The sequence below is a fragment of the Dicentrarchus labrax genome, unplaced genomic scaffold (genome assembly GCF_905237075.1).
Source record: "Dicentrarchus labrax unplaced genomic scaffold, dlabrax2021, whole genome shotgun sequence".
NCBI classification, from domain to species: domain Eukaryota; kingdom Metazoa; phylum Chordata; class Actinopteri; family Moronidae; genus Dicentrarchus; species Dicentrarchus labrax.
In genome coordinates, this window is record NW_026136703.1 from 10,529,904 (window position 1) to 10,552,361 (window position 22,458).

General features: G+C 41.7%; 2 protein-coding genes across 3 annotated transcripts in view; one reads left to right on the top strand and one right to left on the bottom strand.

Annotated features, from left to right (window-relative positions):
- dnajc17 (DnaJ (Hsp40) homolog, subfamily C, member 17) overlaps positions 1-19,091 on the top strand; it is a 32,149-nt gene extending 13,058 nt beyond the window's left edge. For both annotated transcript variants that reach the window (XM_051386521.1, XM_051386532.1), the window contains 3 exons: positions 727-807; positions 1,496-1,615; positions 18,798-19,091. In XM_051386521.1, the coding sequence (XP_051242481.1) occupies positions 727-807; positions 1,496-1,615; positions 18,798-18,923 (327 nt within the window). In that variant the 3' untranslated portion in view covers positions 18,924-19,091. The remainder of the gene's footprint in view (positions 1-726; positions 808-1,495; positions 1,616-18,797) is intronic.
- On the bottom strand, positions 5,727-10,908 carry LOC127355542 (cdc42 effector protein 3). Its single transcript, XM_051386548.1, has 3 exons — positions 10,346-10,908; positions 10,086-10,247; positions 5,727-8,666 (listed from the first exon to the last, which is right to left on the bottom strand). Exon 3 carries the CDS (start codon positions 8,532-8,534, stop codon positions 7,911-7,913), a length of 624 nt encoding a protein of 207 aa, XP_051242508.1. The 5' UTR covers positions 8,535-8,666; positions 10,086-10,247; positions 10,346-10,908; the 3' UTR covers positions 5,727-7,910.
- Positions 19,092-22,458: the final 3,367 nt, after the last annotated feature.

Genomic DNA, 22,458 nt, shown 5'->3' on the forward strand with positions numbered 1-22,458 from the left:
CCCATTGCCAGAAAGCTAAATTTTCACAGGATGAGATTGTCAAAGGCCACGTCCCTCCTACTCTATGCTCCCGAGCCCGTGCTTTAGGCGGTGAGAGGTTAATGACAGAAGGCCACAGTTATAGGTGACAGAAACTCTGAGGAATTTACAAAACCCATTGCTCAGCTAATGGCTGCTATGTTTCTAGCCCTCCTCCTCCTCTATCCACCTCTATCTGACAGAGATCAGGGAACGACAGAGATGCCCTTTGCTCTGCTCCCGATTTTGGCCAACTTTTCCTCCCTGTTCTGATTTGTGGCAGGGAGTCAGATGAGTCGCATCTAATTTCAGGTTTCCATGCCAAAAATATTGTTCATCAAATGTTGCCACTGCACAAGGAGTAGCTAAAATGCTGACATCCAGTATTGCCTCTTGTCTCTAAGAAGTCACAGAGGTCTCACTTTTGTACATGATGTTACTTGAATGTTCTCTGCAGCATTACTGGCTCTGTGCCAAACATATGAACCCTATCATTAGAGATTAGGTTTATATACCAAACACATTAACCTAACTTTTATTCGAGAAATCTGTTACATTCACCTGTGTTTTGAGTGTTTCAGTCTGCATATGCTTTGTGTTTTCATGGTTATGATTTGTGCTGTGAAAGGAAATACTAATTTGAATGTTCTGCATCTCTCCTCTTCCTCTATTTGACTTTTATTTTATTCTCCCATTTCTTACCTCTAGTATGGGGATGTTTTGAATGTGATTGTATCGAGTAAGAAGAAAGGAAGCGCTGTGGTCGAATTTGCAACTGTGAGAGCAGCTGTAAGTACCTAACTCTTCCCCTGTCAGTGTCCTCTTTCTGTTTGTTCAAAAATGAAAATCTTTTCCAAATAAGACATTTGCATAGAACCACATTTGTTTACCACTCACTTGCCTCCAAGTCTCAGGTCACCTGCTGAGTTTGATTATTGCTAAGAATGACACCTGTCATAGACTTCCCAGCCTCAGGACAGTTTCTGAAACCCGAACTGATGTTTTAGTCATTCTGTAGTGTAGAGATCTCCGTGCTGATGGGAACCATTGGACGGAAGGACTTGAGCCACCTCATTGTTCCACACTGTCTGGATCCTCAGGCCTTTGTCGTGATGGTGTACTTTTTTGTTGTGGCTTCCTCACCACGGCGTGTGGTTTCCGTCCAGAGCACATGTCTGCCAGTCTACAGGGATCTGGGCACAGGTTCTGTGGTCTCTGCCTGCCCATTTCCAGGTCCCAGCCTAGCTCTGGGTGTTGGCCCAGTTACAATCCACCTTTTGTCCTTGTCTACATGTGTTTTTCATATGTATATTATGCCAACAGTCCCTGCACAAATACCCAGGTGTAAGATGTACACAATGCAATTTTTTTTACAGATTTCAGGACATGGAGAAACATTTATTGTCCTAATAAAATACTGGCAGAGATACCATCAGAAGATCCACTCACAGATTATTTTGTGTTTTTTGTCTTGTAGGAGCTGGCAGTCAAGAATGAAAGTGGCCTGAGTGAAAACCCCTTGAAGATTTCATGGCTTGAAGGACAGCCCGAGGTTTTAGCTCCAGTATCTCAACCTGGCAACTTTATGTCTTCACAGGTACCACTCGAACCCGAAAATGCATCGTTGTAATTCCCTCCCACTCTCATAAGTGTCGGCCCCATGTCACAAAATCTTCCCATGTACACAGGTTCCAACACAAATACTATTGCCTAAACACTATCCCAGAAAGGGAGGTATGTAAACCTTCTAAAGTTTAATTTTCGTATCAGTGGTGCAAATATTGCCCCAGTGCTTGCGCTCCCCTTGTCTGTCCTAGAACAATGTGTTTGTATAAATGGACCTCAGTTTATTTGCTTTGGAGTGGTGAGGCGCTGGCCCGGCACTAGCCCAAAGCCCCTGGTCGGGACGCTCATTAACGGGCCTGACCTGCGAGACCCCAGGAATGCTGCGTTTCACATAGCAACCCAGAAGAAGCAGTGTGCAATAATGGTAGCCTGGCACGTGAGACTCACTAAATTCCTGCATTGTTGCCAAGTGAGTCTGGTTCTCTATTGCTATTGATCCTTAAATAGTTTTTCGTAAATAATGTTTTTTTGGGGGTTTTCTACCGGTTTGATTATAGAGAGTTAAATATTAATAATATAATATATAATAATATTTTTTAGAGGGAATGTGGTTTCTAATTCTGAATTTAAAGAATTTACTTTCTGCTGCCCAAAGGTTTGCTGCACAAAACTAGAATGCTTTACACTTTAGAAAACATTTACATTTTCTCTTTGATGTGTTGCTTCTTGTGATTTGGAAATCACAGTAGTCCATATTGCAATCTCAACTTTTTTTAATTGATTTTGCACGCCTAATGTTTTGTCTTTCCCTGCCAAGTACACATGCAGACACCAAAGGCGCATTAACTCTTTTCCTGTCCAAGGATAATCTAATTTCAGCTATATCCACTGAGAATCTACAAAGTTTTTCTTTCTTGTCATTCGATTAGTATGAAGTAATGTTTTTTTTCTCTGCAGTGTCCATTTTACTTCTCCTACGTTGTGATCTTTACCTGTGAGGGATTGCAGATCAGTAGACTTTATCTACACTTATCTATGTCTCCAGAGCTGCTGCTGAACTGGGTTTCACCCCTCCACCCAGTGCAGTGTCTCAGACCCCCTCGTCAAGGCTAGCATGTGAGACTCCCAGCTTGCACACTGGGACTTGTCACACTAATCTCTTTAAATGTTATTATGGTAACCTGGTTTGCCTTACAGATTTTTTTGTCCTGCCCCTGAGAATGAAAACATTACTATGGCCGGGTAATTTTCGCATTAGCTCTCAGCGAGAATACTCACTAAAGAGGCCCCACATGACATAATGGTTTAACCATTGTAGATATTAGTAATGTTGTTCCACATCTGGCCTGGGGTCAGTGGACATGGGGGGCATTTGAGAAAGAGATATAGAGGTAATAAGAAGCCAGTGCCTTGGAGGTCCTTCTCGTCGGACTCTATCTTAAATCTAAAAATCAGATTCCCCTTCTGTCATCTACCTCTCCATTACTCTCTCACACTAGCCAGCTGCAATCACATAGGAGCAGCTTGGGTGAAGACTTGCTTCTTTAACCTCATCAATCCAAACATCGTGCTCAGAGAGTCAGGGTCTCACTACAGGGAGCTCGGAAACACAGACGTATGACTTCAGCCTCAGGTTCAGTTCCAGATCTGCTCGGCTTAATAAATTAATCTGGGGCCAGTGTGAAGGGCAAACAGAGTGTAGGGTTTGCACATCCCAAAAACTTCTGAAGGTTCAAAAACGGATTGCAAAAACACACTGTACTGAGCAAACTAACAGATCTAACAGAGATCATGAAACGGAACAATATATATATATATATATATACACGCAAACACATTCATCACTCAGGTGGTTGTGATCTGCATGACTAAGAGTCACTCTGCTCTCAGTCTAGACCAATCAGTAGTACTGGATTCAGCACTGGACCCAGCTCTGCTCTAATTGGTCCAGAAATTAAATTTGCCGGGAGCTATCAGTGCAGCATGCAGATCGTTTGTCAGGTTTTTGCCAATGTGAAGGGCCTGAGTGGGGTACACAAATTCCTCTTGAAGACTCCCCCTGAGGGTCCTGACCTTGAACATTACTAACTGTACCATGATATGATTTTCCCTGCTCTCACAGACTGACACTGAGGAGACCTGTTGAACTGTTTTTGTTCTGCTTTTCCAGAAAACCGATATGACATGATTTATAACGGGCCCCCACTGCATTCACCCAGATTTTCTCACCACAGATATTAAAAATGTCCAAATAGGGACGGACCACATCTTCCACACTGTGTGAAATTGCTCCCAATGCTCCTGACTTAATTCAGACCTCTCTTTTGGGAAAATATCTAGTTTCATCTCCAGGCTGTTCTTTGTTGTTGTTTCTTCACCCTTTGACTTAATAAACATAGTCATAGTTAGAGATTGAGAAAAGGGCAGCTTTATGAAAGAAGTGCTTAAGTCATTCTCATTAGTGCAAGCATTTATTTAAGCATTGAAGTGTACACAGTTGCAAATCTCAGTGAATCCTGAATGAGTCATGGTGCCTGAATCAACCTGAAGTAAAGAAAATAAACAGTTTATATTAATAGTGTGGTAACCAAAACACTGCAGGGCTCAGATAATGTACATATAAATGTACTGTTAAATAAGAACGGTACTGTCTAGTTTCTGCATCAAAATATGACTTCTCATATGTGGCGGACTTTATGGATTTGCAGAAATCTGACTAATGATCTCACCTCCCAACTTGCCTCAGATATGGAATCACTATCTAACCATCTGCTTTGTCTTTACCAGACGTAATATTTGTTTTCTCCGCAGATGTAACTTGATCATTAATCAGTGTGTCGTGATTCATGGTTTATTGCGCAGTTTAGCTTTCCATAGTATTTAAAGTGAATCCATTGTGAAGAATTTAAATTTGAGCTTTCTACGCCTGCTTCTTCCATCTAGAGCCATGAGAGTCATCACAGGCTTGTCACGACACAAGCCAGATGCAGCGGATCAGCTATTCTGGGATTGTTTTTCCAGCCTGCCGGTTTGCTGGTGCTTGAAAAGTGCACTCTCACCTAAAATAGCTACTGAGTCTTGAAGAGGTGTGCTGTATGTGGCCCTGCTGTTTGCATAATCAACCCTCTTTGAATGGCAATATCGGGCCTCTTGGAGGGAGACCAACAGGGTTCTATATTTTTTTATGATCAGATCCAAAAGGAGGAAAGCATGTTATTATCATTATTATTATTATTATTGGTTAGTATCTGATATTAAAATTGTGTACCAGGTTTAAATGGATATAGTAAACAGAGAAAGACAGTAAACCTCATAATATATGAGGTTGGAGCTGTTGGTGATATATCGTGTATGTACAACGGGACACTCAAAGAGCAAAAGACCACAGTTTATAGAAAAGTTACACTGGTTTGGGATAGCATGAAATATATAGACCTGTTTTTGTATTTTCTCATTAGACATTGCCTGGCGTAATTAAGGTGTGGTCAGAATTTCAAAATTGTTGTGGTACACCCAAATCATGCGTGTCATGAGAGGGGTTAACTGTTGTGGACTGGCTTGGCCCTAACCGTCTATAGCTTGATAATATGTTCTGACACGATACAGACAGCATAAACAATATCAGTTTCACATAATCACCTTCTGTGTGTGAACCAGTGTCTCAGCAGCATCAGACTGTACTGCAAAAATGCAATTACAGTAGAAGGACATCTCTTATTTGCCAAAACAATATTTTTTGTTTTTTAGTTAGTACATGACAAAATAAATAAGTCATAAGAGCTACTCTTCAGTGAGATGACAGGGTTATTTTGGTATTCTGTATGACAGAAAGTTTAGATTATTGGAGGGAGCGAAGTGGTACCAGATGTGATTGGGATACTTCACAACTCAGCCAGTTTGTGCAGCGCAGACAAGATAATTTGTCTTCAATTACAGGCTCTTTCTTCTCGCATCAGTCATGCGGCTGAACACTTGTTGAGCTTAACTTCATGTGATTCTTCACACTGAGAACTCGTAGCAGTCAAGGACTCTTCTCTGCAAGAAGGCCAGAAAAAAAGTGAAGGTATAATGAATGAGGATGGGCTTGCAAGATGTGTCGGTGTTTTTTTTATAATTAAAAAAAAATACTCAAAATACCAAAATTGTTGTTTTTCTTATATTGTTTAATATATATAACAAACATAACAATCATTTGTTTCCACAGTGTCTAGTATATGCCTGGCCGACACTGCACAATTTTTCTTTCTCTTGTGAAAAAATTAGACTTTGATCATTAAGGGCCATTGTAGCAGACAGGGTAACACTGTCCAATGTAAAGTCTGTGTAACTGAATAGCTCTTTCTCTTGCTTATCTGGAAAAAGTCGCCTGTATTATAAAAGTCTGACAAACTAACACACCCTAGTTAGCTGTTGAACTCTGTCTGATACAGGTGTGCCTCAGAGCAGGGCTTGCCTAACAGCTCAGCAGTTGCTCCAAAGTCCAGTTTAATGTAACACAGTATTTATGTTTCTACATTAAATCCTGCTTGACATGCCTGTCTAATTTAGGCTTGTGTGTCTCTCCACCCTGAAATGATATTGTGCTGCTTGTTGTGTTGGATAATCCAAGGCTATAATTTTTCTGGAAACTGTTAGGTATACTGTAAGTGACTGACAACGCTCATTGCCCACACAGTGGCTGCTGATGGTTAAAAAGCCAAATAAATGTCTGTCCATCAGGGTGTGTAAACAGTGTCATACAAGCTTTCTTAAAATGTTGACATGAGCAGTTCTATTCACCAAACCACCAATTGTGGAATTTGAACGATATTTTTCTTTACTTCACCAAAATACAGCAGTACATTTTTCAATGCATATATGTTTCACAATGTGTTATTGTCATAACATATACAAAAAAAGGGGGTAGTGATTTCCAGTTTAAAATGGGAGATGTCAAAAGAGGTATACAGTGCAGATGTTCCCACAAACATCGCTGTTCCTGGACATACATAGAGTTCTAAATCCATTGCCAGAAGCGGGACACTTGTGGTTCGTATATTTTGCAGCATGACCCGTGGGGAACTAAGGAATTTGGCTGGTTCTGGGTTTGCCCCACAGCCTTTCCTGACAACCCCCCCTACCCCCAGTAAGGCACAGACTGAGGCTCTGTCCTGACTCTCTCCTTATCCAGACCTGAGGAAAGTGCATCTTGATCGACACAAATCTCAGTTCCATGCTATGTGAGACACAAGCATGTCTTTTTCACGTGTCGGGTGGAGGGGGGGTCTGTTTGGTCAGAAGGTAGTGTTTAAACCCTCATCAGGACTTTTGCTGCAGTAATGGATGTCTCTGGTCCTCCTCCCTCGACACCCCCTGCATATGTGGAAGTATCACGTTACCCTTTACCACTTTCCCTCTCGTGTGCCACTCACCAGAGTATCGGACTCTTGATTTGCAGCTAAGAAAACACCCTGCTCTCCTTTTTTTTTTTTTTTTTTTTTTTTCTTTTCAGGTCTTGGACCTGTGGCCTGGCTTGGTCTGCAGCCCAACCTGCCACTACTGGCTGGCTTTTATTGGAAGCAGAGCTAAGTGTTTGTTTTCACTGCATTGTTGGGAATGAGAGATGGGGGGTACCTTGGTCTACCTTTGAGTGGGGCCTCTGGGATGCGTGCGGAGGCAAAATTGCCCTCTGCACACAATAGATTGGCAAGCACGCTAAGAGCCAAGACATCGCAGCTCGAGGACCTTGGATTCCAGCTGCAGCTTTTCTTTTCTTAAACACAACACTCTTAAGTCTTAACAGCCGTCTTCAGTGCTGTGGCGTGTGGTTTGGGGGATTACAATAGCAAAGGAGGGAAGTAAAAGAAGAAATGTCCAGCTTGGGGTTTGACATCAGTTTGTTCAATTATTAATTTAAACATTGGATCGACCTCTACAAGGGGTCAATCTAAGGAGAACATTAACTTTCAAGCAAGAGATTATTTTTACTTTTTACAAATGCTATGGACCACAGTGTGCTGTAGACACAATATCTGGTGCTCTATAAAGGAGTAAGCTCCTTACCCTAAAAATCTGCTGTGATGTGTGATTCAAAAAGTACGTAGCATGTTTTACTGAAATACTGGTAAAAGACAGTCTTTTCAGTGTAGTAGTTAACCTCCATTAATAGTTCTCTCCAAAGGCTGTGTATTACTACTAGGTGCCCAGGGATCATAAAATAAGATATCTACAGTTTATTTGAACAATAACCATCACTTGAGGAGAAATGTGTCATACAGAACAGTTCGAGTTCTCCATATTCCAGACTTTTAGTAAAGGCTTCCTGTAACCCTTGGCTGCTATCTTGTCTAATTGTGGAGTTTGTCCATCACTTGGAGAACATCATCCAAGATTGAAGGGCCCAGGTCGAGGCTAAATGAAAAGCCACTGTCCTCATCCTTTGGCTGTCCAGCACTTTTGTCACAGTTGTCTGCGGAGTCTCCATCCTTGTCTAAGCTCAGGCTGCCCCATCCAGGTCTGTGAGTCTGACTGGAAGCAACAATATTCCCTCTTTGGCACCCATCCTCCTTTTCCATCTCTATGTCTCCTTCCTCACTGTCCAGAAGTGGCATAGAGCTGCATTTCTTTCTCTTCTGGGACACGCTGTGCTGGTGGTTTCCGTGCCAGTCGGGGCTCTCAGAACCGTCTGCCTCATCCAGGTTTAGACGCGGAGGCTTGGGTGGAGCCGAGCAGGCCAGGAAGAGATTCTGCTCGCTCTGGGAGCTTTGTAGAAGCAGACCGTGGCCCATTTTTAAGAAGGAGAGATCTCCAAAGCTGTCCGTATCGGCATCGTTGCCAATATGTGAGATGTGGCGGAAATCGGCCAGTGGTAAACTAATCATATTTACGGACAGCACCTCCCTGCGTTTGGAGTTCCTGCTGGACCAACGACCAGAGGATGGCTTTCTATACAACGATGTTCTGAGTGGCATCTTGGCAGATTTGGTTGAAATAGGCTCAAATGTTTTTATGTATCCTCAAAAGTCTTTGTATCCTTTTGTATTTTCTCCTTTGTTTGACAATGAATCCTTAGGAAGTGGTGAAGCTTAAACACATAATGCCATCTGCAACAAAACATAAGAAAAGAGAAATTATTTTATTAATTTAAATTTAAAATGGTCTGATACATAGCTCTCCATTTTTAAAATATATTATAAATCAGTTTGATATCATTAAGGTTTCCCTCTCATCTTGCTAGAATATGGCGCAGGCCTGTGCTTGTGCTCGTCATGTAATTCAGCACCAGATGTAAGTATTGGACTGGATCAGTCGGCTTGATATAAATCGGCAGCCATTGTTTAGAGATTGCACCTGCTCCGCCTTATTTTGATTTAATGAAATTCAGCAATATTTGGCAGCATGTTCCAACAATGCTTTAAAGCTTTCATTTCTAAATATTTACTTTTCAATCCCTGTTTTTTACCATAAATGCAGGTGTGGTCTACCGCCTATCCTCTGAAGGAAGTCTATTAGCCTACTTAAGACTTCCAGTAACAAAAGGAACAAAAATGCAGATTCCCAAATGGTTTTACCGTAACTTCTGTCAGAAATCATGATGATAACTTCACTTTGGAACACATGTTAATGATTTTGTGAAAAATACAGATAGCTGGGAGGCAGTCAGTTTATTTTGCCGTGGTGGATTTATGCAGTGACTCTGGATGTGGAAGTTCATAAAATGAAATATTTTTATTCCATAAATAACATCACACTGTAGGCATTACATTTCAAAATAAGTTTTATGTTTTGCATTGTATTTTAGGGATTTTATATTATTAAAATTTCACTTCCACCAACAAAACTTAAAAGGAAACATCTTGCTCAGAAATGAAAACCATACACTAACACATGAGAGTCAAACTTTGTAAAAAAAAAGAAAAAAAAAAAAAAGAACTATTTTGTGTTCCGTGACCTGTAATCATTTTATTAAGTAAAACAGAACTCAGTTCATCAACACTGGCATGTCGATTAGATAATCTATTCAGTGTCTGTGATTTAACAGTCTCCCAAACAGCTTTGCCCACATTAGATCTGTGTTCGTGACTTGAAACACTCACTCTGTAAATTTGTAAGCCACTACAGCAAACAGGTTTTGTTGGCCTATAAAGGTTTTACCGGCACTTTAGTAGCAGCGGGAGATTGGAGAGCGTGGACACAACAGCATTCCTTTCCAAACATGTCAGTTTGGCCAAGGAGGAGTCTTAGGATTTCAGCCATGAGTCTCATGTTCAGGAAACACTTCATGGCCAAGTAAAAATTAAAGAAGCCCATTAAAACAGATTGGCCAAGAAACTTTCTTTAAATTATCTTCCTCAGTGCTGCCATAAATGATGCAGCTTTGAGACAGATGAGGAATCCGTCTGATGAAAACTTTAACCACGAGTTAAAAGCAATTAATTTCAAGATTTTCCTTTTCATGCAGTTGTTTTTCGAGTGGGATAAATAACAATAGAATACATCAAGACTGATTAGTTAGTTCTTACCTGTCTCGCTGAGCAAATACAGGATATTTGAATCCCTCACATGCACACACGTCTCTGTCAGGAAACTAGGCAGCGTCTACCTGCACACCCCGACAAACTCTTCCTTGACATGATGGGGCTTGTTCAGCTGTTACAGGGAAGACTTGATTGTACAGTCTAGTCCTGAAACAGAGAAACAGAGTCAGTTAAAATGGAAATTTCACCAGTGACACAACCAAGTCAACTTTTACATTAAATTGTAACATTTAAGGGTCTCTTACCTTTGTCTATGCTGCTGCTTAGGTGAGTCTTGTCAGTCCTCAGACATTAAATCCCCCCCCCTTTTTTTTTTTTGCTAATCCTTCCCAGTGTAAACTCCCTCTTGCATTGCAGAGCTCTCCAGGTGTGTCGCTGGTGAAAGTCTTCTTTTGCCTAAGAGATAAGCCAGGTGAGGTCAGAGTACAAGAGCGTTAAGACTTCCAGGTGGAGGTTATCTTTTCTTCAAATTTTTTTTCTTAAGGCTTTTCTTAGTTTATATTAGCAGTCATCCCCCTTTTAGAATGGTTGCCAGCCGTCAGATGATATCATCCTGGTTGCGGTGTGAGTTGACCTTTTAGTCATAAGTGTTAAACTAAGTCCTGCTGGTTGGTTGGCTGCACCCATTACCTGTGAGACAGTGGGTGTGAAGCAGGAGCTGCTGATTTGATTCCTTGATATTGAGAAAGACCGAAATGTGGGAGAAACTACAGAGGCGCACGACTCATTTCTGGACCTAATTGTGTTTGAGAGACGGGGAGAGTGAGAGAGGTTGAGTTTGAATAGGTTGTTGAGTGCACAGCAGGTTGTGTTTGAAAGTGTGTGTTTCATAGATTGCGTGCTTGTATCTAAAAGGAAGTTGTATTTAGTGAGCAAACAGGTCAGTCACCCAAAGGGTGCGGGTTAACTGAGCGGTAATCTCCATGTCATTGTCCCTCTACTCTGCTCATTTCCTGATTTCCTGCTTACTGTTGGCTTGTCTAAAGCCTTGCAGTCCAGCCCACTCTACAGGCTCTTCTGCCTGAATGGAGGCCTATAGCTTTGCTATGTAATCAAAGCACACTATCGCACACAGACATGTATGTACAGGCACACAGCACGCTGGGTTGCACAAGAGAGATAGCTTGTTGCATTTCCAATTTTCACACATCCATCTTGTTGTCTTTGTCTTTTGAATGCTACAGCAATACAATCATGAAAATTGTGTCCAAACAGCAAACTTTTTTCTGTTCTATAAAAGATGTTTGTGTTAAAAAGAGCAGGGTTAAAGTAGTTTGTTGTGCTCTCACAGGCAGTAATTGTTACTTGTCTTGATCATGTCCTTTTAGTTTTCTTGGTGGATGGTTTGGAAGGATTTTTTTTTTTAATCCTCTACAACCTGTGTCCCCATTTTTTAAGGAGATACTCGCCATCATGCTCTCATAGAGGTCTTATAATGAACACTGTGTTCCAGCAGAAAGGAGGACACGTCTGTGTATCCCTTTGTCCCGAGTCTGAATGCCTCTCCTTGTTCACTAAACTTAAACATGCTGGGTGTCAAGGAAAGCGACAAATGGTATCCTTCACTACTCCTCCAGTGCTTTCAAATTGATCCAATAAACAATAGGCGTGCCGTCTGATCCTCTCTTGTTCTCCCGCTCTCCACTCCAGCGCCAGAAACAGTCTGTAAGACCAGACACAATTACTCACGCAAATGAAATTATCATAACATTTACTCAAGACTGAAACAGAACATATTTGAACATTTCTCTTCTAAGAAACCCCCTCCTTCTTCCACCTACAACCACAAAACTGCTTTCATGCTAGAAGACAATCAGGGTGAAGAGCTAGTGTTATCTGTGGTATTTGGGAATGACCTCACGAGACCTGCCAGCTGACCAAGGTTGGGCTCACTGTTAGTTGTGTTGTCATGCTATGCAGCCTCTGGGTTGATGCGTTTAGCCCTAGCTGGATTTCTGTATAAGCCTCTTTTCTAAGGCCTGACCATAGCGGGCAGTGTGGTTTGATGCAGCTATGCTGGGCCTGAAATCTGGGATGCTGCGTGTTTTTGTTGTTGCAGGATAAAAAGTGTTTCCAGATATTGCTTTGACTGGCGCTAGAAGCCCAAACTGAGGCTTTGGTGGATATTCTTCTGGCCCTTTGTTGTGTGTTCTCCAGCTTCCGCTGTATCACGGCCCTAAGACAGCCAGCATTTAAACTAGATTTACAGCAAGAACTGTCTGATTCTTGTATATGAAAAACATTTTTCAATGACGACAAATGCAGGACACACTGTGCTTCAGTTTTTAAAAGTCAACGTTCCTGGTAGCTTTGCACTGTCCTTTCTGGTGAGAACATCCAAGTATGCATTTGTCATAATCCTAACTATTGTTGTCACTGTTTGTCTCCAAAGTTATGACTCAATGATGAGCTTTTTGAAGGCGCTCCAACAGAAACTTGGCAGTCTGGCTGCTCAGACAAAGTGAAGACACTCAGTTGCATGACTGCCACATGACAGATATCTGACACTAGTCAAAGTCCAGGTGTTCAGTTATATATACCAAGAGCAGACTCACCAACACACGAAAAGCTTACAGTAGCCTCTAATCAACAAAGTAAGGTTACTTCAGGTCCAACACACTAAGGAGGTGAATAGGCTGGATAACTGATGGAAGGCTAAACAGAAGTGTCTGCTGAGGTCATTTTTATTCATGCCAAATACTCTAACAATATAAAACAGCTTGATTATTTAAATGTTAGGTTTAGGAGAAAAAATGTGTTGTGATGCCTGTTTTTTTGCCTTCCAGCACAGTCCTACATTGTCAACCATTTACAAATGGTTGAAGACTTGACTCTACAATGGACTAAAAGATAGAACTCACAGCATCTGTTTATCTATCAAAGATATATTAAGTTTTTAAGGGGAATTTTAGTGGGTGAAAAAAACATTCCATGGAGCTGCAATATCTTCCCTTTAAGTCTGATACCTTTCTGTCTTTCTCAACTATCAACTGTCCAAGAACGGCAACATATCCCCCTCCAGAAAATATATGTTATATAATAGTAATTTTGTGCTGTTATACAGAGAGATCTTATACTTGTTTTGATCTCCTTGTTGAGCCCACAGACTTATGAAATGTTTAGAGCTTTCCATTTAGTTTTAGCTGGATTGAGTTAAAAACGTTTAATGTACATATGCATAACTCATAACATACAGTTTTTTTCCAGTGAATGTGGGCGGTCAGTGTAGGCCGGGAATGCACCGCTTTGTCTCCTGGCACTGAATCATTAGTAATTATAAGATCATGGTTGGGATATTTAGATTACTTTGAAGACTGGAGGTATGATGTAAACAGTCTGTTTGTTCTGCACATTAACTAGATAAGGAACCATGTTGATATGGGAACATGTACATACACAGAGCGCACAGATATTTTACTTTTTTTTGTTTTTGTTTGGACTTATTTTCTTTCTTTTTTTCTCCCCTCATAATGCCTGAGCTTTTGACATCTCAAGGTTCAGACTGCAATCTTAGTCCTGTGGCCCCTTTTGTTTTAAAGGGAAATCTGTTGCAATCAGAGGGCTTTTCCCGGAAGGCCAGGATGTGGAAGACATAATTTTGCTTCTACAGCAATGTTTTGTTGGATATTAAAAAGGCCAAACCCCCACATCTCCCTATTCTAGGATCCCTGAGCTCATCCATCATAAAGAGAAATGCCAGGGCACCAGGAGTTCAGGTCTTTGCTGCCATTTCTCTTTTCACTGTTTATTTCCTTTACTTTAACAGTTTCCAAAGGCGCTCCACGTCTCTATCCAACAGACTTTTATTCTGTCCAATACCGTGACCACGTATAACCACATGCGTAGAAGTCCACACATACACACACCTACTTACATGGCACCTCACATCCACTCCCGCCTTTTTTCCCTGCACTTTACCTCTGAATGTTATTGACTGAATCTGCAGTCCACACGCAACTACCACTATCTGCACACAGTGTCCATTTATGCACTGTACTGGGTTTGCACATGATTATGTAAAAGATTTGCGTTTTATATTTGATTGACAATCTTTAGAAATCAGAACTATCTGACTTTGATTTGAGAAAGCAGGACAATATGCAGGGTCAAATAGCTGTATTTTACAGTAAATATCTATGTAAATTCTGCAGCTTGCATATGAAATAATTGTCACAATCAATGATCTGTAGGCGTGTGCACTAAGACTAGATCTGCAGACTTTTTCTGCTCAGACACATGCTGTCAAATAAAAGGAGGTCTTGTCTCGGAGTTCCGTTCAAAAACCATATGTTCGCAGGACATGTGTATGTGAAGGGTTAAATACAGGAAGTCGATTTGGGCCTTAATCTCTATGTAGTGTTTGTTCTTCACTAACAAAATCGGTATAATAGACCAGACCTTTGGGGTTTTTATGTCTGCCGAGTCTCATAATGAATGATGATTAATCCTGTACTATTTACAAAGCTTGAGTTTTGTCTACAGAGGAATTTCATCTTGGCTCCAGTGTTGCATGTGTAGTACCCCTGCTCGCTGCCTGTTTGTTTGAGTTAGCAGGAGTGCTCAGGCAACCACACACACACGCGCACACACACACACACACACACACACACACACACACACACACACACACACACACACACACACACACACACACACACACACACACACACACACACACACACACACACACACACACACACGAATGATCTCTAAATGTGTTCGCCTCTCATAAATCACCTACTCCATAGCTGGGTGACATAAACACACATATAGAAACACGCACTACGCCACCACACACACTCCAGATAAATAGTTCCTTGATTAACTTCAACAGACTGCATTAGAGGCTGAACTGTTTGCCTGGACCCCACAGAGTAGGCTTGTTGAGAAAAAGCCATTTCTTCTCTTGGTAACAAAGATCACTTCTTGGCTCAGTGACCATCTAGTTAGAGATATCTGATGGTGTTAATGAATAATTGATATTAAATCCAAATTGGTTACCTCTATGGCTGCAAGATTAAGAGACAATAAAGCATGAAATGACAGGTATATAAGATACAAAGATTTTAAAAGCAGCACTGTCACTTTCAATGCATAAATAGTATTCCTTAGCTTTCCACTATCTGATTTTAATTGGTTGGAGAACAAGTAAAGAAAAAGACCAAATGGGGGGAAAAAGGAGCCTTGCTTTTGTTCTTGCTGTCTCCTCTTTCTGGCTGGGAATATGGTTTCCCGTTTACGTGCATCAATGGATTTAGAGTGAATCTGTAAATCTACAGTGTATGTAAGGATGGGCAACAAATTAAGGAGAAAACTGGAATACATGTTTGGAGGAATATAATAAATGTCGATGCTTCTGTACAAGGCACAAGGGGTTTTTGAAAATGATGTGAATAATATACTACGGCCTTAACATAACCACCATCACCGAAACAAAATACTGGTATTTTTAAGAAGAGTGTTCTTCCCTCCAGTAGAGCTCCAGAGGACTTGTAGAATCTCTGCTAAGGAGCACTGAAGCTATCCTTACTGACACCTTACTAAGACAATTTATGTTGGTTTGACTCTACATTTGTCATCTATGAGCTTATGCATTTGTGTTTAAACACCTTGTAGAGTATGAAATCCCCTCTTTAGCTTCTGATAATCTCTTTTCCATTTTGTAGAAATGGTGTAAGTCTCACTCATTTCCTCACATACTCACTCACCCATGCTCCCATGCTCACTCACACATTTTCACACACACACACACACACACACACACACACACACACACACACACACACACACACACACACACACACACACATAAAGGAATGGTGTAATGCGTAGCTGATCTGACAACTTGTGCCGGGGGAACACAGTGGCCACCTGCACTGCGAGATGCCTCCTGCTGTGTGTGGGGAAGGAGTGTGTGCGTGTGTTGCACTGCCTGACTCACAGCATTGGTGGTACTCATGATGTCATTACTGGCCTGGTGTCAGACTGGGGTGTGCTGTTTGGAGGCCTAAGCATGTGCTGATGTCACGTAGCTAATCCACAGCTTGTTTGTGTGTGTGCGTTTTACTACCATCCTACCTCTGCGGTGGCCTTGTGCCCTCCTCTCTTGGCTTTGTACGGGAGCCCGTTGTTTGTGTTCTGTGGTTTCCTACTCACCCTGGGCCCCAGCGTTACTGCAACACTCACGCACACAGGCATGCATACGTACACAACCAAGTGTTTTGTTACAGAGTGATGCACTAGCTAAACATGTACATTGTAAGTTAACACCCGAGGCAAGGAAACATCCCTCTTCCTGAGAAGAAATGCGTCACACTGCCCATAAAGCACCTGTTAATGCTCCAAATTCCCCTACATCATTAGCCTGGTACAGTCCGCCCGTGACAACACCAGGTAGATAATAGGTCAGACCAATTCTGACTTGGGATTTTTCAGCTGCACTTCAGTGTAGAGGCCAGTAGAGGGCAGGACAGAGTGGAGATATATTTGCTGAGGAAAAGGGAGCATTTTCACAAGCTTGCTTGTATACTTGCTTGTGTTTTAATTTGAAGATGTGAGAGTTGTTTATTTACCTAATGGCGTTCGCGTGATATTTCAGAGTTACGTGTCAGACAAGGGCTTGAGCTCACATTACTGGAATGATAATAGCAGCTTTCCTGAATCCAGGGGCGGGATTGGGGGGGTTGAGTGGGGGATAACTTCCCCTCACCGACCCTCTCCTCTCCTCTCTTCTTCCTCCATACTTGCCCTCTTTCTCTAAGCACATGGATGCTGGAGTCCCCGTGATGTTTTCCAGATGTCTTAGCTCAGCGAGTGCATTGACAAAAACCTACCTCTCCTCTTCCAATCGCTCTCACTCGCTCTCTCCCAGTCCTTCATGCACACACTCACTCGCTCTCTCCTGCAGCTCACTGTCTTGTTAAAGAGACACTTCCTTGGCCCAGCAAACTTCCTGGATATAATCCTATAAAACAATGGCTTACTCTGTGGACACATGGCCTCCCTCCACTTCAGAATGGGATGACGGTCTCTGTGTGTGCGCATATGTGTGTGTTATATATGTATAAGTATGCACATAAAAGTATCATCCTGTATGCATATTTTAAAAAGCGTCCTTCTTCTTGTGCCTGGATGTGTGTGCTGGCTTGTGTGTGGCATTTGTGACCGCACAGATTGTGACCTCTGTGTTTGTGTGTCTTGGCCTTTGTTCCACTGTGCTGATTAGCCATTAGCCAGTGGCTGCCCTCTCCCATTCTCCCCATAGTAAGAGAATCTCTCGCCATCGACGTCCAAGCCCAGGCCCTTCAAAGAAATCACAAACACATACACGCAGTGAGATCCCGGGTGACTGCCAGACTTGATCATTTTGGGGTTTAATGACCTCAGGCAGTGGAATTACCCCGTCACAGTTGCTCTGCGGGCTGCTGTCTCATGCATGTTCACCCTGCCGTCATGCTGACGGTAACTGAGATGAGAGCATCTGTCTGAGTCCGCCTCTCATCGCCTGTGCACCCACAGGCCTGGTCGTGAAAGCAAACACACAGAGGACAGTGACAGTGGTGTCATTTGCTCCGTGTGCTGCCCTGAGTTGTTGTCATGATATAAATTACAGACATGTTTGACTTCTCTGTGACTCCCTGCCAATGTAATGACTCATTACAAATGTTCCTTGAATAATGATTAAAGGGCTGCTCTCCACACCACGATCAGTTAACGTGTTGGGAGTATTACACATCACGTGAACACAGTCAATGTGATATCTTCTGCTGCTGCTACTATTTGTGTTATTTGTGTTATCTGTTGTTGTGGATTTCTTACTGTTTTTTTCTCTTGTACAGTGTTTTTATTTATTATTTCCTACTCTTACTGTTTTTATACTGTTTTTTTCTCTATCCACTTTGCTGCTGTAACATTGTAATTTCCCCATTGTGGGACAAATAAAGGAATATCTTATCTTCAGGGTTATCTCGGATTGGGCTGGGGTACCACAATATTAATAACAGAAGGCTTGCTTGTAACAAACTAAAGGTGGGGAGTCTGAAAGACGGGAGGCATTTACCTGGCTCAAAGTGAAGGGAAAGGTTGCATTGTGGGAAATGTAGGCTCCTTGACCCACACCCACACAAAAGTTGGGATAATTTCACGAAAAGACTGATGCCCTCTCCAATGATTTTATACGATTATAGAAATATATAGTTTTGATTCAATGAAATATTTGAATATTATTCATAATTAATTGATAAGTAAGTTGAATATTGTATTAAGTGATTGATTGTTTGGTCCATCAAATGTCAAACAATTAACTAACAAATAAACATGCCCATCACCATATCCCTTAAACCCAAGCTGATGTCTTTATTTGGTTGAATTTTCAGTCCAAACAGTCTAAAACCCAAAGTTATTCAGTTTACAGTGATATAAAACATATTTTTGCTTGGTAAATGAGCAGAACAATTTATTGATTATCAATTAATAGAGTAGAACTTTAGTTGAAAACTTTTCTGTTGGTATATTAATCAAGTAAGGCTTTGTAAATTTTTATAAAATTGAATTCTTGGGATCAAATGCTTACAGAGTGGGACTAAAGATTTTCATATGTGCTTTCAGATCATATGCAGTCTAAGTAACATTTTCCATGTTAGGTACCTCTCTGTGTTACTTTGTTTGACATTGTATGCCTGTCTTTCTCTCCTGCAGGGCGCCCTGACAAATGAGCGTGACTACGAGAGCGTGGTGATGATGAAGATGAGGCAGGCTGCTGAGCGACAGAGACTCATAGAACAAATGCAAAAAGATGATGAAGAGGACGCTTCCGGGTCATAGCACAACAGGATCCAGTTCGGTACCAGCCTGCGACTATTAAATGAATACCTGTTTCAGGCTTTAGTTTCATAAAGCCTCATAAGTGTTTTGTTATTATTTTTTGTATGTAATACACTGTAAGGCAGAATAAATCTTTTTAATAACGAAAAAGAAACGTTTTTCCCCAAATCTCTGGTTTTAGTCTTGTCTTTTTATATTGAGAATGTAGGATGACTGAGGGACATACAGAGTAGAGAAGAGGGCTCCTGCAGGATTCAGTGTTAAGCTGTGTGGTCCCTAAGGTAGGAGTCCTTATACTCAGGCTGTGGGGTTGAATCAGTACTGCACACTATCTAGTATAACCATATTGTAACACCACATTTAATCGAAGCGGTATAATTATGTCATTTCCATCTGTCAACCATTGTCTGGTTGCCTCATTATTGTAACCAAATCGAAAATCGACAGAGCAATGTAATGTAGTCATTCCTTTCTGTTGTCTGCATACACAATGAGTAACTCAGTAACTAATAAGTTGAGTCTTACAGCAACCCAAACCGCAGACTGCAATGTGACTACATGGAAATCATTTCTCCCCCATATTAAACCAGTAATTAGGCTGAGATATGAACACTAGGTAGGCTTTTATAGGAATTCTTGTGGCCTCATGATGAAAAGTGAAAATACTCTGAATGTCCTTCATTATAGATCTAGTGGTTTAAATGGTTGTTCCGTGGACTTTGTATACAATATATCTAAAGCTATACTCCTGACTGAAGAGGCCTTGTGGACTGCAATCTCTATGCAAACCATTTATTAGACAATACTATTCAATATATTCTCATGTGTGTCTATTCAGTGGGAAGATGGAGCTGGGAAAAGCTTAGCTTAGCTTAAAGCAATCTTGGAGAAATCCATTACCACAACAAATGTGACAAAGAGCGAACAACACATTCAGTAATGTAACTAACTATGGTGTGGTTTTGCAAACTACAGGCTACAGTTGCTGCTGCGAAGCTAACATGTAGAGAGGAATGAGACAGTTTTGCAGAGCCAGCACCCCAGCTCCAGACTGTAATACTCACAACTCTCCTGCAACTATAGCTAACATCACAACAACAGCATATCATGGCGAACTGGAAAGTAAGCTGATCGTCTGTGGGCAAGTAGTTTAACCTTTTTTTACCTGGAACACAGATCCTGGCTGGGAAGGCTGGAATAACAAGTTAGTGTTGTGTGGCTCAGTCTAATCCACTTTGTTTGTTTCCCGTTTACAGAGCCAGGGCTGTGTACAACCACCAAACAGCTAGCGGACTGCGAGTTGATATTTGGAAAAAAAAGATTATTTGAAAAGAAGTGTATTGGAATCGAATTGCTTATCCCACCTGAAGACTAGAAACATGGGGAAACTTGGCTCAATCCACCTACAGTTTAAGCACCTTTTAAAGCTCACTAATTAATACATTTTATCTAACTTGTTTAATCTGATCAAACACAAACTATAAAAATGACACATTGTGGTTTGACGGGGTTGGATGCTGACTTATTTCTTGGCAGGGAGAGGTGACTTTCTGTCTTGTTGTCACCGTTATGTTGCCAGGCAACTAGCGGAGTCCCCGGGAAGTCACTGCTCCCGGCCAAGAAGTTGTCTGGCGCGTAACCCCCCCCGTACAACCGCATCTGGCTCCAGCTTAAAATTGAATGGACAGACGTTCGCGTAGTATCAACCTTCTCATCTAACTCTCAAGCAAGTAAGCAAATTGTTTTTTTTTTTTTCTTTGCACATGCAAAGAACCCTTGCTTTAATCACCAACTGAAAGGCTTTCATTGAAGGAGTCCTGAAACAATTTCTGAGCAACTTCTACCATGTGACACTGAGCATGAACAGCGCACGAACATCCATTTTTACTTAAAACCAGGTTGTTTTTCAGCAATGGGTGTGCTAATTTTGGGGCAACCTATGGTGCTATTATTGCAGCAAAACTATTCAGATTTGTAAATGCGTGTATAGATCTAAAAATGTGTGGACAAATCTGAATCTACAAAGTATTTGAGCTGGAAATACAGACAAGACACGGACTCTGAACACACAATTGCAGATTCCTGTTCACATTCACAAATCTCAGTACATATTTACACTCTCCTCTCACATTTGTAAATAGTTTTGCTACAATATTGGCTCCACACAACCCATCTAAGTGTTTCCATTTCATGCACTTCACTCCACCCATGGCACTGATGGATCATGTCACAGGCTGTGGACCAGCTTAAATTGAAGAACATGCCACTTGCTTCAAAAACTGTCTTATGTTCTGTCCTGTGATACTGACCTCAACAAATTTTCTCTAAGTTGTTGTAAGCTGTTTCTCAATAGGCTTATGCAACAGATACCTAGAAGACACTGTATTGCTTATTTATGTTCTCTGAAGTGACACGCTACCACTCTGTGACCCAGATTAAGTCAGACATTACAGTGCCAGACTGCTGCGGTCACCATGAGTTTTGTAACAAGGTCCTCTGCCTGTGGAACATCCATCCATCCAATAGTCTTATTTTCCTGTCCCTTGGGGGAACTATGGCGTAATGGTGTTTCTGTATTTGCGGGCCTGTGTGGCGGCGCTTTCTCCTGTCATTGTGTTATTTAGGAGCCACATGGCAGCTTTGCAACATCCAACCCAGTCATCCATCTCTCTGCGAATCCTGCTCCTGCCTCTCCGTGGCTCTGTTACACAATGTCCAGCTGTGAAGCGGTGTGGCGTGGTGGGAGACATCTGCTCCTCTCCTCCTGCAAAATCCCCTCATCACATGGTTTTGTTTATGCGTAGCTTTTTTCATATCCCGGCAATGTGAAAAAAAGCCCAGAAACACACAAACTCTGTCCAAATGACAACAGAGGAAATACAATTACAGGAAACACATTCACCACCAACCCTGCCCTGAGCCCACAGTGGCTTGTGCTGCATGCGAACCAGCGATGGGAGGATGAGCCTGTTTTATGCTCCATCCTATCAACCATTACAGCAGAACCTTGGAATCTTCTTTGCATCTTCTTCCGCCCCGTGTTTTCCTTATATTGTCCATGTCAAACCTGTCACAATGGTGAGTGGAACATTATCTGGAATCTCCGTGGTCTCAGGACTGGGAAGCACCAGCACCTTTTGATCTTCAGTGTGGAGGTGGGAGTTAAGTCATGTGTGAGGCAGCAGGATTGGTAAGAGTTTGGCTGTGAGCTGACTGGCAAAGTTTCTGGTTTGTGTGTTAGTGATCTGGGCTGGCCCCAGACATGTGCTGGCAGACCTGGGGCTGTAATGAAACCACCCAGCGTTTTTTGGCTCTCACAGGCAGACCTCTGTGTGACTGCAGTGCTAGTACCTCATCGCGGGGCATGCAGCGTTCCTGTAAGGTGCCACAGAGCTGCAAGTGCTCGCAATAAGAGCGTTTATCATTTTTCCTAATGTGGATAATCAGAAGGCTATATACAAGTCTTCCATTTCGTCTGTGTTAAATCTAATAAGGACTGCAAATTGTTTTCTTTTATGAATAAGTACACAAGTAA